Source organism: Dermacentor silvarum, chromosome 3 (assembly GCF_013339745.2).
Source record: "Dermacentor silvarum isolate Dsil-2018 chromosome 3, BIME_Dsil_1.4, whole genome shotgun sequence".
NCBI lineage: Eukaryota > Metazoa > Arthropoda > Arachnida > Ixodida > Ixodidae > Dermacentor > Dermacentor silvarum.
In genome coordinates this window covers 104,566,163-104,579,067 of record NC_051156.1, presented here as the reverse complement: position 1 = coordinate 104,579,067, position 12,905 = coordinate 104,566,163, and the positions used below count along the sequence as shown (strand labels likewise).

General features: G+C 42.4%; 1 protein-coding gene across 1 annotated transcript in view; it reads right to left on the bottom strand.

The window, feature by feature from the left end:
- LOC119445652 (delta-1-pyrroline-5-carboxylate dehydrogenase, mitochondrial-like) overlaps positions 1 to 9,712 on the bottom strand; it is a 40,451-nt gene extending 30,739 nt beyond the window's left edge. The window contains exons 1-4 of the mRNA XM_037709927.2: positions 9,510 to 9,712; positions 5,222 to 5,420; positions 3,315 to 3,362; positions 2,375 to 2,530 (exon numbers count right to left, since the gene is read on the bottom strand). Of these exons, the coding sequence (XP_037565855.1) occupies positions 2,375 to 2,530; positions 3,315 to 3,362; positions 5,222 to 5,420; positions 9,510 to 9,592 (486 nt within the window). The 5' untranslated portion in view covers positions 9,593 to 9,712. The remainder of the gene's footprint in view (positions 1 to 2,374; positions 2,531 to 3,314; positions 3,363 to 5,221; positions 5,421 to 9,509) is intronic.
- Positions 9,713 to 12,905: the final 3,193 nt, after the last annotated feature.

Genomic DNA, 12,905 nt, shown 5'->3' with positions numbered 1-12,905 from the left:
TTAACCTCTTTCCTTCCTAGTCACACTACAATTTGTTGGCCTTCACGAAGCAGTCATGAAGTGGTTGTGCAAGTTAGAAAAATAGAGCTGCTTGCTGCATATTATTTTGAGACTGTCCTGCCCCATATTTGTCATGCTTGACCCCTGCAGGCAAGCTACCAATCTCATAATACAATAGGAACCCAACGTGCACCACAGGGGACTGAAACATAAATAAAATTCAATGTTTTACCCTCTTCTGGGATATACAAACCTTCACCAATACCCGTAGTATCATCTCATTTTTTTTTAAACCTGCACATTTTTTTATCCGACATTCTTATGCAACTTTAGTCAAAGTGGCCCGTCATTCTTCTTCTTTTTTTAGAGAAAAGAGAATAAAAAATGCATGTTCATTATCATCATCACCACTAGACTAAATTCCAAAACACACTGCCCCAGGGTCATAAATGTCGAAGTTTGCTGGGAATACACAATGTACATTCACAATGTACATTCTTCACATTGTTTAGAATATGAAAGGTATTATTGACCACACCAAAACAATATCAACAACCTTCAACTGATACCAATCAAGTGACACTCTGAGAACAGAAAATGTCCTGCAACAGCATCCTGATACAGCTAAGGGCAAAGTAAAGCTATGTTTTGAGAAAAAAAAAAGCCTTACTCTGAAGAAGATTCCAAGTGTACCATTATCTAAATTCTAGGCTACACGTCCTATGTTTTAGTACTTGCACTGATGTGTTTTGATGCCAAGCCAAATACACATGCTAAACGTTCCAACCAATAATACATACTATTAATGTACTAGTACAATGTACAGTAACATCACCTTGCACCTAATTCATTAGAAAAGTGATGGATGGGGCTACTTGGTGGCGAGTGTGTTGCCAATGGTACAATAATGAACCTGAAGAAGGAACACAAATCCATATTCATCAATCAGAGCTTCATTCTCGCACAACCTCCTCGCATCCGGAACCAACGCCTGCTTCAATTTCAAAAGTTAACAGAGCAAAATCTCAATGAAGCGAAGTTCACGGCGACTCAAAAGGTCATTTGATATTCCCATGATCTATAACAATATATGCACAATCGCAACATTAAAATGAAGTTAAGAGAGTCTTGTTTATTTATGGCGATTGCATTTGGTTGGAGAAATCCTTGATAACTTTGTGTAGATTCAGTCACTCAATGTTGTCTACTAAGAATACTGCCATGTGTAAAACTTTGCGCTCATTCCTTCGCATACAATGCCAACACCTTCGTCTGCATGTCACAGCAAGCACTTTTCAAATGTGTCGGCCTCCAAGATTTCACATACCGACTTCGAAACTGTATGCCACAGCCACATACTTCCCCGAGTGAGACAAATTTCAAGGCAACTCAGAAATTTGTGACATCCACTGCAGCTTGGAAGAGTATCAAAGTTATTTCGAAAAAACTTATGGGACCTAATACAGAATGTCAGGCATTTTTCAAAATTCATATTACCCTATAATTTGAATTAACCATGATCATATCATCAAGATACGACTGTACACTTAGCAGATCCGCCAACGTTAAAATTGGTAGGATACTACAGTTGGATTCAAAGAACACTAAAAGTTTCTGAAAATACTACAAACTGTCTTATTACTCAAGATGTTGGCTGTTTAGTAGAGATTTTGCAAGCTTAGTTCTGCAGGGATGCTGCAAGCTGTCAATTTGTTCTACAATGGCATCAAGAATGATCTGCACCACAAGAACAGAAATGTTTCTGAAGGTAATCAAATATTCACATAACACCGGCCGATACTTCAGTTGTCATTATACATTGGTTCGACAAGTATGCGGCCCTGCTTCATGCAAGTATGAATAACAGTGGGTCTGAAATATAAGGCTCTGAAAAATTGCTCAGCGACTGTATTTGTACTATTCCTTTTGCCCTAAACTGAACGCGAATGAAAAATCATAAAATTGTTGATGCCATTATGACAATAATAAAATATCGCTACTTGTCGCTGGGCTAGTAGGTTCATACTTTTCACAGTGTACTAATGGGACTCGAAATAAAGTGAAGCAAGACCAAGACAGGAATGACGCTCTTTCCTGTCCAAGTCTCACTGTGTTAGTCTTCTATGGAATAACACGAAGTAAGACCAGGACAAGAAATACACCCTTTCCTGTCCTGGTCTTATTTCACTTTGTCTTGTGCCCCATTACACCATCATAAGTATGAAAACTGTAAAACTGTAAAAGTTGGCAAGTATGACTTAGTGATGTGAGTTCCTGAAATGCTTTTTCGCACTGGGCCAAACTCTCACTGTGCATAACCACCACCAAGGACCCGTGCTGAAAGCAACAGAGTGAATCAGACACCAGCACTCACCTGTCCGAGCATGGTAGCAGCGTTGAGCTTGTAGCGGTACTTGCTGCTAACAAGGTCAGCCGCGCGGAGGAACAGCTTGACTTTGTCATTGAGCGGCTTGGCCTCCCACTCCTCCCGGACCTTGAGGCTGACATTAATTGCATCTTGGATTGTCTCCTGCAAAGAGGTGATATGCGGACAAATTCTACTTCAGCATGAAGCCAGATGAGTGCGGCACCATATACTACAAACCAGTTATTCACCTTGTTGCCACTGGTTCTCAAAAAAATCAATACCACTTTGTGCGAGATTATTAGTACATTGCGGGAGACAAAAACGGCTGTGGAGCAAGTTTAAAATGCCATGTGATATAATGCAGCAATCCAGAATAAAAATTGAAAATAAATAAAAAAATAAACACCACGCGATGCTACACATTTATCTGTGTGTTTAGGCAAACTAAAGCACTTTTTGCCTAAGCAAAGTGAAGAAATGGTGTCTTTGTCCACATACATGGAGCTGCTGCTGTGCATATGTATTCGTGCTATTGGATCAAACTATGGGCTTTCAGTTTTGCAATAGACTACTTAGCAGTAACAACCGACTGTAAGAGGTACTGTGTCATTAAGGTTTTGTTGGGTATAAAGAAGGTAAAAATTATCCCACCAGTAACAAAAATTCGCACAAGTGGATCATGACAGAAATGCTGGTGCAGACATTTGTGAAAATTATCATTTATATAGCCATAATCAGGCCTAAATGCAAACACCACTGATTTTAGAATACAGACTACGCGTGAATATGCAAGTGATTATCACTGGAGAAGAAAGCATGCATTGCAAAGAAAATTTCAAAATAAGCCACTTCATTTACGATTGTGTTAAATTTAATGGTGGCTATACACTGCCGTCATTATTGCTATTATTTAGGATTCTCAAACATTGACAAAAAGAACACTCACCTTAGATGCCCAGTAGTACTTGGCCACCTTTTTCGAATGATCAAAAGGCTGCAAGAAAATAAAATAAGCATTTAAGGTTTCAGTTTCACTACGACACACTGCATCAGCTACAAGAGCATGTTGGTGTTGAGAAAGAAGGCTTGGCAGATAGAGGCATGCTGTAAGCACCCAGGGATGCTGAATTCTAACTGTGCTTACAACAGTCCAATATACCCTAACATTACAGGAGTCAACATCAGCATAACAAGCATGCTGTCTTTCACTAAAATGTAGCACAAAGAATCTTCTGTGTCAGAGAAGCGAAACTCTAAGCTCTTCTTGATGTAATGTTCATCTGCCCTGATCAATCTGGAGCTTAATTTTTGGTGTGCTACACTTGTGATCTGTGCCACTGAACGGATGAATGGCCACTGTTTGCTTGCCGCTAGCAATATCCACACAGGCGCAGCAGTGCTGGTGCATGAACACCTTGCAAAGCTGCTTCTTAAATGATGCGTGCACGACTCTTCATTGCCATGAGCGACTGTTCAAACTATCTGCTGGCATAAAAGTTTGCAGGGCAACGCGACACTGACGAAGCAGTTGTCTAAGGCTTATTTTATGCCATGAAGATTTGAGTGGCAAAAGAATGTTCAGAATATACTTGTAGCTAAATTATCTATACCTAGATGTAGCTATTAGCACTCTTGTCCTCGGCGCATACCTGCTTCAATGTCATGCAGTCCAGTTTCGGCTTCAATGTGGTTTCTCCTGCTAATCTAAAATTAGTCCCGCATTTCTACACAAAGTGGACTATCTCACACATGACACGAGGCACAGAGAAGGCTAAAACAACCAGTGCTCTCATGTTAAGAAAAAAAAACAAAAATTCCTAGAGCTGCCATTCCATAGACCTTTTATGGAATACCGGGTCACCGGAGACGTGGACGGAGGCAACAATAGAGCTTTAGCTGATCATTTACGTCCCGCTCCATTCAGACTGGTGTATTCTACAAATCTGCACATAGTCGCTCTACGGAAACATTAGTGCATGTGCCCACAACGCTTATGCCTGCACATGAAGCAGAACGCTGCCCTCGCTCCGCTGAAGTTCATGGAGTGAAGCGTGGCATGTGATTGCTTGGTTATTTTGCAGCCAACCTAACTGCACGTCTCTTGCGGCTCTTGGAGGTGCACTTATCAAAAATGCAAATACATTTTTCTGCAGGCAGTGCCCGAGTGCATGAAATGTGAACAGAGCGTGTAAGCGATGCTCAGCCAAAATTGTTTGATGCTGGTGGCGACATTTTGCGATGCTTTGCCCAATAACTCGTTCAATGTTTGTGTTACAGGACTGTTCGCACTGAAGAAAAATAGTGAACGTAAACGATTATGTTACTACTGACGCTATACAGAAGCAGTTAAGTAGAATGTGGTGGTTCAGTCACTGCAACGATAGCTCTGCATCATTAATGGCTAAACTATGCATTGCAAGATGGTGTCTCCAACGTGGCCTCCTTCTATCTATGCCTGCAGTAACTTGGTGCAGTAGAATTGCATTATTTCAACTCCGGTTAGTTCCAACTTTTTCGTTAGTTTGATCCCGGAGATCCCAGGCCAGTGCCCATATATTTCTACGAGCCAAACACTTATGTTATTTCGATCTTGAAATGGGCCCTCGCCAGAGAATTCAAACTTGCCTGGTCAGCAATACCGCTAAATGAAGCATGGGTGTGTTTGGACATTTTATGGCTTCTCTTCTTAATTCGTACTGAAAGATAATTCGATCAATTCCATTGGTCCTATCAAGGTCAAATTACTGAAAATCGACTGTATTCTTTGAAGGGCAATAAGTATACGGACAAGCTAGAACTCTCCAATGTTTGAATTGAGCAAGGCAGCAGTGTCAACACAGTGGTTGAACGCACCGCAGTGTGGTAACGTGCTTCCGAGGTCCTGATCTCCTTGCCACCAACGACAATGGGCACTTCAGTGCATGTGTCCTTGAGCTCGTTGAGAGCGTCTTGCAGTGCCTGTCGCTCCTTGCTTCCTGGCAGATAGGACAGCATGGGCTCATTGGCCACAGTGAATTCGTCTACATGCTGGGAAAATGTCAGCGAGCGCACCCTGCACACAAACAAAAAACGTTCCCACTCATCAAGGAAAGGGCAATAATGCAGACACAGGACAGGCAGAGGCAACAACACTATGTGCCTCCCTAATACATTACAATAAGTGCTCTCAAAACAATGACTGAACACTGAATATGGGAAATCAGTTTTGCAGAAATCTGCAAGGTGGGCGGAATTTTCATGAAAGGCAAAACTATCATCCACCCAACAGTAGCAGGAAGCCACACACAAAAAAAAGAAACCAATAGCTTTTTTCAGAAAGAAAAGCTTCGTAGCTGAAAAGAAACTCGTCTTGGTCTAGGGATCAAACCTGGGACCAATGCTTTTCTGGGATGGTCGGCTCTACCATTGGATCTAACCAGGAAGCAACTGATTGCAGACCTGCATCAGAGACCTGCATCAGAGGTAGAGTAACTGCCCCAGAAAGGTGCTGGTTTCAGGTTCGAGACCCGTTACAGGAAAATTTTTTCAACAAGTGCAAACTTTTCTTTCTGATAGATTTGCATGGGTTTGCTCTGTAGCTTCATGTTGCTCTTGAGTCGGTGACAATTTCTCCCTTTCCAGATTCAAAGCTGAACAACCGAGACAGATGACCAAAAATACCAAGAAAGAAAGAGAAATAAATGTATGGAGTTTGAACAGAATCACTCTTGATTGGCTACTTTGCAATGAAGACTGGGAAAGAATGATAAGAACAGAAACAAACAATTCTGATTGTTTGAAGGGGCTTACCAACCCAAAGCGACACAGAGTCTAGAAGAGATGCTATAGTGGAAGGCTCTGGAGTTCCTTAACGATTTAATGATTTGTACACAGGCATTTATGCATTCCAGGCCCTTTGGAATGCATCCACGGTAGAAGGAAGCCAATCTCGTGACTTTTGTGTTCAGGAGCAGAACGTGATAGCTACTGAGCCACCGTGCCATGCAAGCCAAACAGTGAAATGCATGCAAACGTGCAGATGAACATTAACTAATTAAGTGACTTTCCACATACATGGGTTCTATGGCCTACAAGCCAACATCCATCCCGATTTACTACACAAGTCTTGCCCTTTTGGCTGATGTAAAATTTATTGCACCTTTCACCTTTAACTTGCTTGTCTTTTACAATACATTTATACAACACACTCATTGTTCGCAGCTTAATGCTACTCCTCCCCCTTGTTCACCTTACTGGCCTTTCTCCACGGTAGGGTAGTAACTCTACCAAAAACAACATGCACTAATTGGATGTAATGCCTGTTATGCCAAACAAGATGGCAAGCTTGATTCTTGGTCACAACCACACTTCAGTTCAGGGTTCACTAATATTGATTGACTGACAGATTTATTATGTTATTGGATAATGTTTGGAGCAAATACAGTATGTCGCCGGCTTCTCCAGAGCGTTAAATTATTGTAAAAACAAAGGCCAACGAAGGGTAAAACAAGTACTTGCAAAGATTTTGGCATGCATAGGCCAAAGTGAATAATTCCGCAATTATCCATTGCAGATTAGATCTTGTAGCAACAGTACTGCCTGAAGATGTTTAGCGTTACATAACACATACTAAAGTTATCTTAAAGAGGCTTGCAGAAAAAAAAAAGTAGAGATGGTTTAGAAATGTGAGGTAGCTGACAGCAACTGTTTTTGCTTTTGGTGACTATAACAAGAGTGCAATTTTCTCATAGGGCTTAATATCACTAAGATAATAACCGAGAGCAAAGAGATTGTACACTGTTGAGGTGAAGGAGAAACCACTAACAATGCAATTTTTTTTTCCAGTCTCTCAAACATGCTGTGCAAGAAAAATTTACTACTTAATCAGTGATGAAATATGTCAACTCCAAGCCAAAAATTTCAACAGGAGATAACAAAAAAACATTTTAGCCTTCAATATCGAGTTCCACTCAAGTGACTCAACCTTCTACAAGCACAGCTCTTGACTGCTTTGCAAGCAAGAAACATGATGTAGTCACCATGCGCAGCTTAGCAGTTGCACAGCTGCAAATATGCCCCATACGTCATATGACTGCTGGGTCAGATGGTTAGAACATTACATAGTGCTAAGTAGCTAACGCAGAATTTCAAACAATGATCATCCTGACTGATGGCATGTCATGAAACACTTACATTTGCTTTATGTGAAAACAATCTGTTTAGCACAGCTCAGTACGGCTTTTGTAAAGGACGCAGTACTCCAAGTCTACTCGATGACTTCAATGATCTGATATGCAGTAAAACTGATAAGAATAGCATAGTGCTTAGCCTCTTCGCAGTGGCGCATCGACGGGGGGGGGGGGGGGATTCGGGGGTTGTAACCCCCCCCCCTTTTCTTTCCTTATGCATTTGAGTACTGAAACTAAGATGTAAGACGCGCAATCGTCTGCATACTCGCAAAAAGCGCATTTTTTTGACAATTTCCCGTGAAGAATTCGAAATTAGTGCTGTTTAGATGGTATTGGCAAACTTTCAACCCCTCATCCCTGGCAGAGATCCTCGGTGCGCTACTGCCTCTTTGTCAACCTAAAGAAGGCATTTGACACAATTGATCACAAGATATTAATAATATACAAACTTCAATGCATTGATTTTAGAGGCCCTTACATAGCCTTTTTTGGCAACCATTTTCGTGACACAGTACAGTGCATAAAAATCGGTAGTGAATATAGCGAATCACTACATATTAGTAACGGAGTACAGCTGCAGCAAAAATAGATTAGCACAAGTGGCCGATGACTAGAGCAGGGAAATTGCAGTATGCGGCGCTCTTGTTCCCATACACACTGGTATCTACAACATGCCTGCTCATCCACCCCAGTGGAACAGGAAACCGTTCTTGAGAACTTGACTGCTATCTACAGATTTCTAACCGCAACCTCTATTGCCACCCGAGCCCTGTTCTAGCTCTTGTTCTCTGCGTACGCCCACACTTTGCTTGCACATGTTATTCGTTACATAAGCGAAGTGTTGTTTTTTTTCCTCAGATTCAGTGTACGCCCAGTCACGCACACAAGCCACACTGCTTATGCAGACTAAATATGTATATGATGCACATTTTGATGTTGAATAAAATCTATTCGTATTCCTCAAAATATATTCCTATTTCATATGGTTTATGTACAGTGTTTGACCCGATGGAATCTCAGTTTCTGCAGCTCGCCGCCCATGACTAAAACACAATCGGCACTTGGTTTTTTACACTTTGCATCATCCAGGATGACAAAGCAGCTGCAAATAGTAGCGTGAATTCGGAAAGTCGAAAACCCATGCACACAGGAAACATAAGTGTGGGATGTATTTGCCAAATTATCATGAAGTAATTACTTAGTTGCAACTCGAAGCAATATAGCATCAGAAACTCGAATATCGGCAGAAAGCTGACCGTTTGTGCAATGCGATGACGGAATGCAAGTCACGAACGGTGTACAGACTCATCTACTTCCCAGTGAACACAGCGAGGCAACTAAACGCAGGTATTTACGACAGACTAACAATTATGTGCGTCAAGCAATGCCACATGGTCGTTAACGTGCAGCGCAGCGTGTGCTTCCGTAAGACAAAAGTTCGTATGACTGTTCAACTTCACTCGAACAACTACGTTACTTTTCTTACACGGACGGGCGGCGATCTAGATAAGTAACGTGTCATTTAGGGGATCATTCGTACTCATCACGGGAAGCCGACGTGTTCGATAAGATAGTATAGCCACCACGCCTCCATAACATTCAAATACAAGAGTGCAAGAAAAGCGCGGCAATATGACAGCTGTCCGTGACGCGCAGAGGCATGTGCGATTAGATATACTGCCGGCATTGCGCAATCAACGGAGCACTCGACGCATTCTACAACGATATTGCCACATACTAGATGCGATCACGCGGTTGGACGGCGCGGCGCCGGCCGAGCCTTCCTTCACGCCACAGCGCGACTACACAAGGCAGACGTCACCCGATACAGAAACTAATCAACTAGCATGACCCAGCGGGCGTTAACACGAAATTCCACGAACAACTCCTTGCGAAACCCGCTTGAGAAACTGCACGCATAGGCTTAAATACTTGGCCGAAACACGCTGGCGCTACCCCCGGCGTCGGCTCACCTCGACGCACACGCCAGTTGCAGCCGCTTGTGGGTTTTCGTCAGCCGGTGGAGCCGGCATCGTTGGAGAACGGAGGATGCCATCGTTAAATGAACGGATAGAAGAGTGCCAGCGCTGAAGCCACGGAAGCACTCCAAGGCACGACCACGGCAGCAGCTGTAGCACAACTGCACGACGAGTGACGGCACGAATTCGTCTGCTTTTGGAGCAAGCTTCGTTTCTGCTCACGGTTATCATGCGCTAATGAAAGTAGTTCCGCAACCGGATAAATTTTGTGTCACAAGTAACGTATATATTTCAATAGTACCTCGACATTACGAGATATCTAATCATTGACATTCGTTATTGTGGCAACAGTTTTACTTGCGCCGAAAAAACTTACTTGAACTTTTCCATGCCAAGGTCATTCTCCGCCGTGTTGCTTCGCCTCCGTGACGAACTATCGTTTCTACTGCGGTGCGGCGATCGGGAGATGTTGCGAGACTTGTGAAACATTGGCCGCGTATATTTCGTAGAACCATTATAGCTTTATTCTTTACCTCAGTTTTACAGTATATACACCTCAATGTGATTTGGCACAATCCTATTTTGTGCGTGTGCACGGGGGACTTCCGTATCGTCTGCTGTGATTGCGTACACGCGCCTGATTCGCTGACGGAAATCATCAGTTAACTTTACAGGAAACTATGAAACCTGCTGAAGGAAATATAGAAGTTGATATTCCTTATCTGTTACTAAATCCGTTGTCTGTCTATCTAACTGCCAGCTGGCGAGCATTCCACGCGTATTCGAAATTCCTACGCAGCGCGCGGGAACATACAAAACACCTGCGTCTCGTTTAGCGTGCAGCTAACCGCTCGTACACTGCTGCGTTCACGGCACCGAAGCTCGCAAGTCGTATGACAAATGCTACGGACAATGCGATAGCCTGTAGCCTAAAACATAGTTGCTAGGCTGGATTCACCTAATGAATTTGACCCTACGATTAAACTAATACCCAGCAACATGGACGATTTAATTGGTATTTGTTCACTGTGCCAGACACGCGAAACACCTGAAACACAACAATCAGACTTAAAGCAGCAATCGTTAACTATTTAACATTAAGCATTGAAGTAGGAAGCATTAAATCTTTCTACTTAAAGCTAATTAAAGCAGCACACTGCTATAATAGAATTGCCACATATCTCAACGTACCCCTTATATTGCTACCCAAATTCTCCTTTTATAATCTACCCAAATTCTACTCGAACACTTGCGCAGGTTGAAGTGTTCGAGTTATAATTTATTTGAGATAGTTTATATTACTACGCGTTCTGTTTTGGAACCACCAAACTCCCGCGAATTCACTCGACGTAATCTTTAAAAAGAAAGGCATTTTAACTGCCATAAAAGTTTTGCAGAAATGGCATTGAGGCAGTTATAGAGGTACGCTCGCTTTTTTTATATTTATTGAAATGAAAATAAAAGAAACAGATTTATAGTCACTTCAGTTTTCGCGAAAACGCAGCTGTAACGGCAGTTGTACAACTCGGATTGCGTTTTGTTGCGGCGCGCAATCACCAAGGTTTTGTTGTTGTTGTTTTTCCTTCCAAGTGGGCAATGATTTCAATATTATCGTCTGCTGTGATTTGGTGATATGTTGTTCACTCGTTTCGTTACTGTGCTTGCCATGTGCGTGGTGCCTCTTAATCATTTACAAGCGGGTTACCGCTGACGTCACTTATAAGCTCTTCAGTTGTCCGGACGTTTAATTGTGAACCGTGTGACACGCCTGTATAAGTTAAGGCTATTACTTCATACAGCATAACTTTAGGAGAAAAATTTGTTGCATCCGATACATATGGCATGCCGTCGAATAAATGTATAAAGGTGCTGGCGGAACAATGAATTAAGTGGCTCTGCCTGCATTTACAAGAAGGCGCTTAACTTAGCAAGCACAATTCGCCGTGTGCGGCGAATTGTATGAAAAAAAAAAAAAGCCATTCCTGTACCTGCATGTAAGTACTTGTTCCTGTACATTACCTGTACGAAAAAACAAAAAATCGCTGTGCATGCGGTACATATAACAAACTACACACATATCACGATTAACAAAAATCGAGTGCCTCGGTTTCGCTTCGTCTCTCGTTCTTATATATATATATGTTATAGTGGACGCGGAATAGTCGCCCGTCTGCATCTATTTTCCATGGAAAGTTCCTCGCTCGCGAAACAGGGTAGCCCCCTCACTCGAACACCGCCCTCCGAAACAGTGTCCGCAGGTGCGCTTTGCAGAAAGGGTGCAACGTGCCCTCTCGCTCACTACCCCCCCCCCCCCCCCCCCGCTGCAATTTCTCCACCACAAAACCAGTAAAGGCAGTTCCCCCCCCCCCCCCCCTTTTTTTTTTTTCTTGCTTGCATTGTTATGGGGTTTCACTCTCGCAATGCGGCGCCTGTGGCGGGCCAGTCAACAACTTACTTCATGCCCTTCCAAAATACAGATCGCGGGAACGCTTTGAGTCTTCAAAACAGAAAATGTCAGTCTCTTTCTTTTTCTTTTTTTTTTGGTATCATTTCTTTTTTGTTATCACACAGGTATAACCTCGTTTATTGAATCCCGTTCATCGAGGAAATGCGGACAAGGGAATTTCGAAAATGAAGCTCTATCGATCTCTCCAAAGCCTTACAAAATGAAAGAGAGTGCCCTAGCCGGAAGCATATAAACTAACTGGCAAGACAGCTGAAGAAAGACTGACGTTGGACAATAGTTTGTCTCGCATTCCAACTAAATTAACGCTCGTTCGTGTCCTGTTTTCGTGTTTATGTCTGCATCAGTACTTTGTTGAATGCATAGAGGAACTTGAGGTAAGCTGTTTGACCTTCCCTAGGCAGACTAAATGGCGCCGAAAATAGCTGACAATGAAATCAAGGAAATGTATTCGAATAGCGAAATTTCTAATCGAATCGAGTTAGAATATTCGAGAGAAACGACAACCTAACATCAAATAGAATATCAAATATTTTCTCATTACTGACGCAACATGAAATATGCGTGTTTGCGCGTAGTCCGTTTGGCAATACAAGTCAGGTCTTTGTACTCACAGGGGGTTACAGCGAACACTTTCAAAATTTTTTAAAGGTTACCTGTGGCAGATAGCACAATTCTAGTTCATGAGCTGGTTTGAGAGGGGCTAGTTCATGAGAGGGCGACTTGCAAGAAAACTGAAATTCATAGTCGACTAGTTACCAGAAATTTACTAATTAAGTTTTTAACTAATTACGTTATGGCCTATATTGCAATTTACAAATTCTAGCCGTGGAGTTCACAAGGCGGATCCACTTAGAACGAATTCTCAGGATGACACCCGTTTCAAAATAATAATTCCCGAACTTTGCGGAGAAATGCATTGGCGT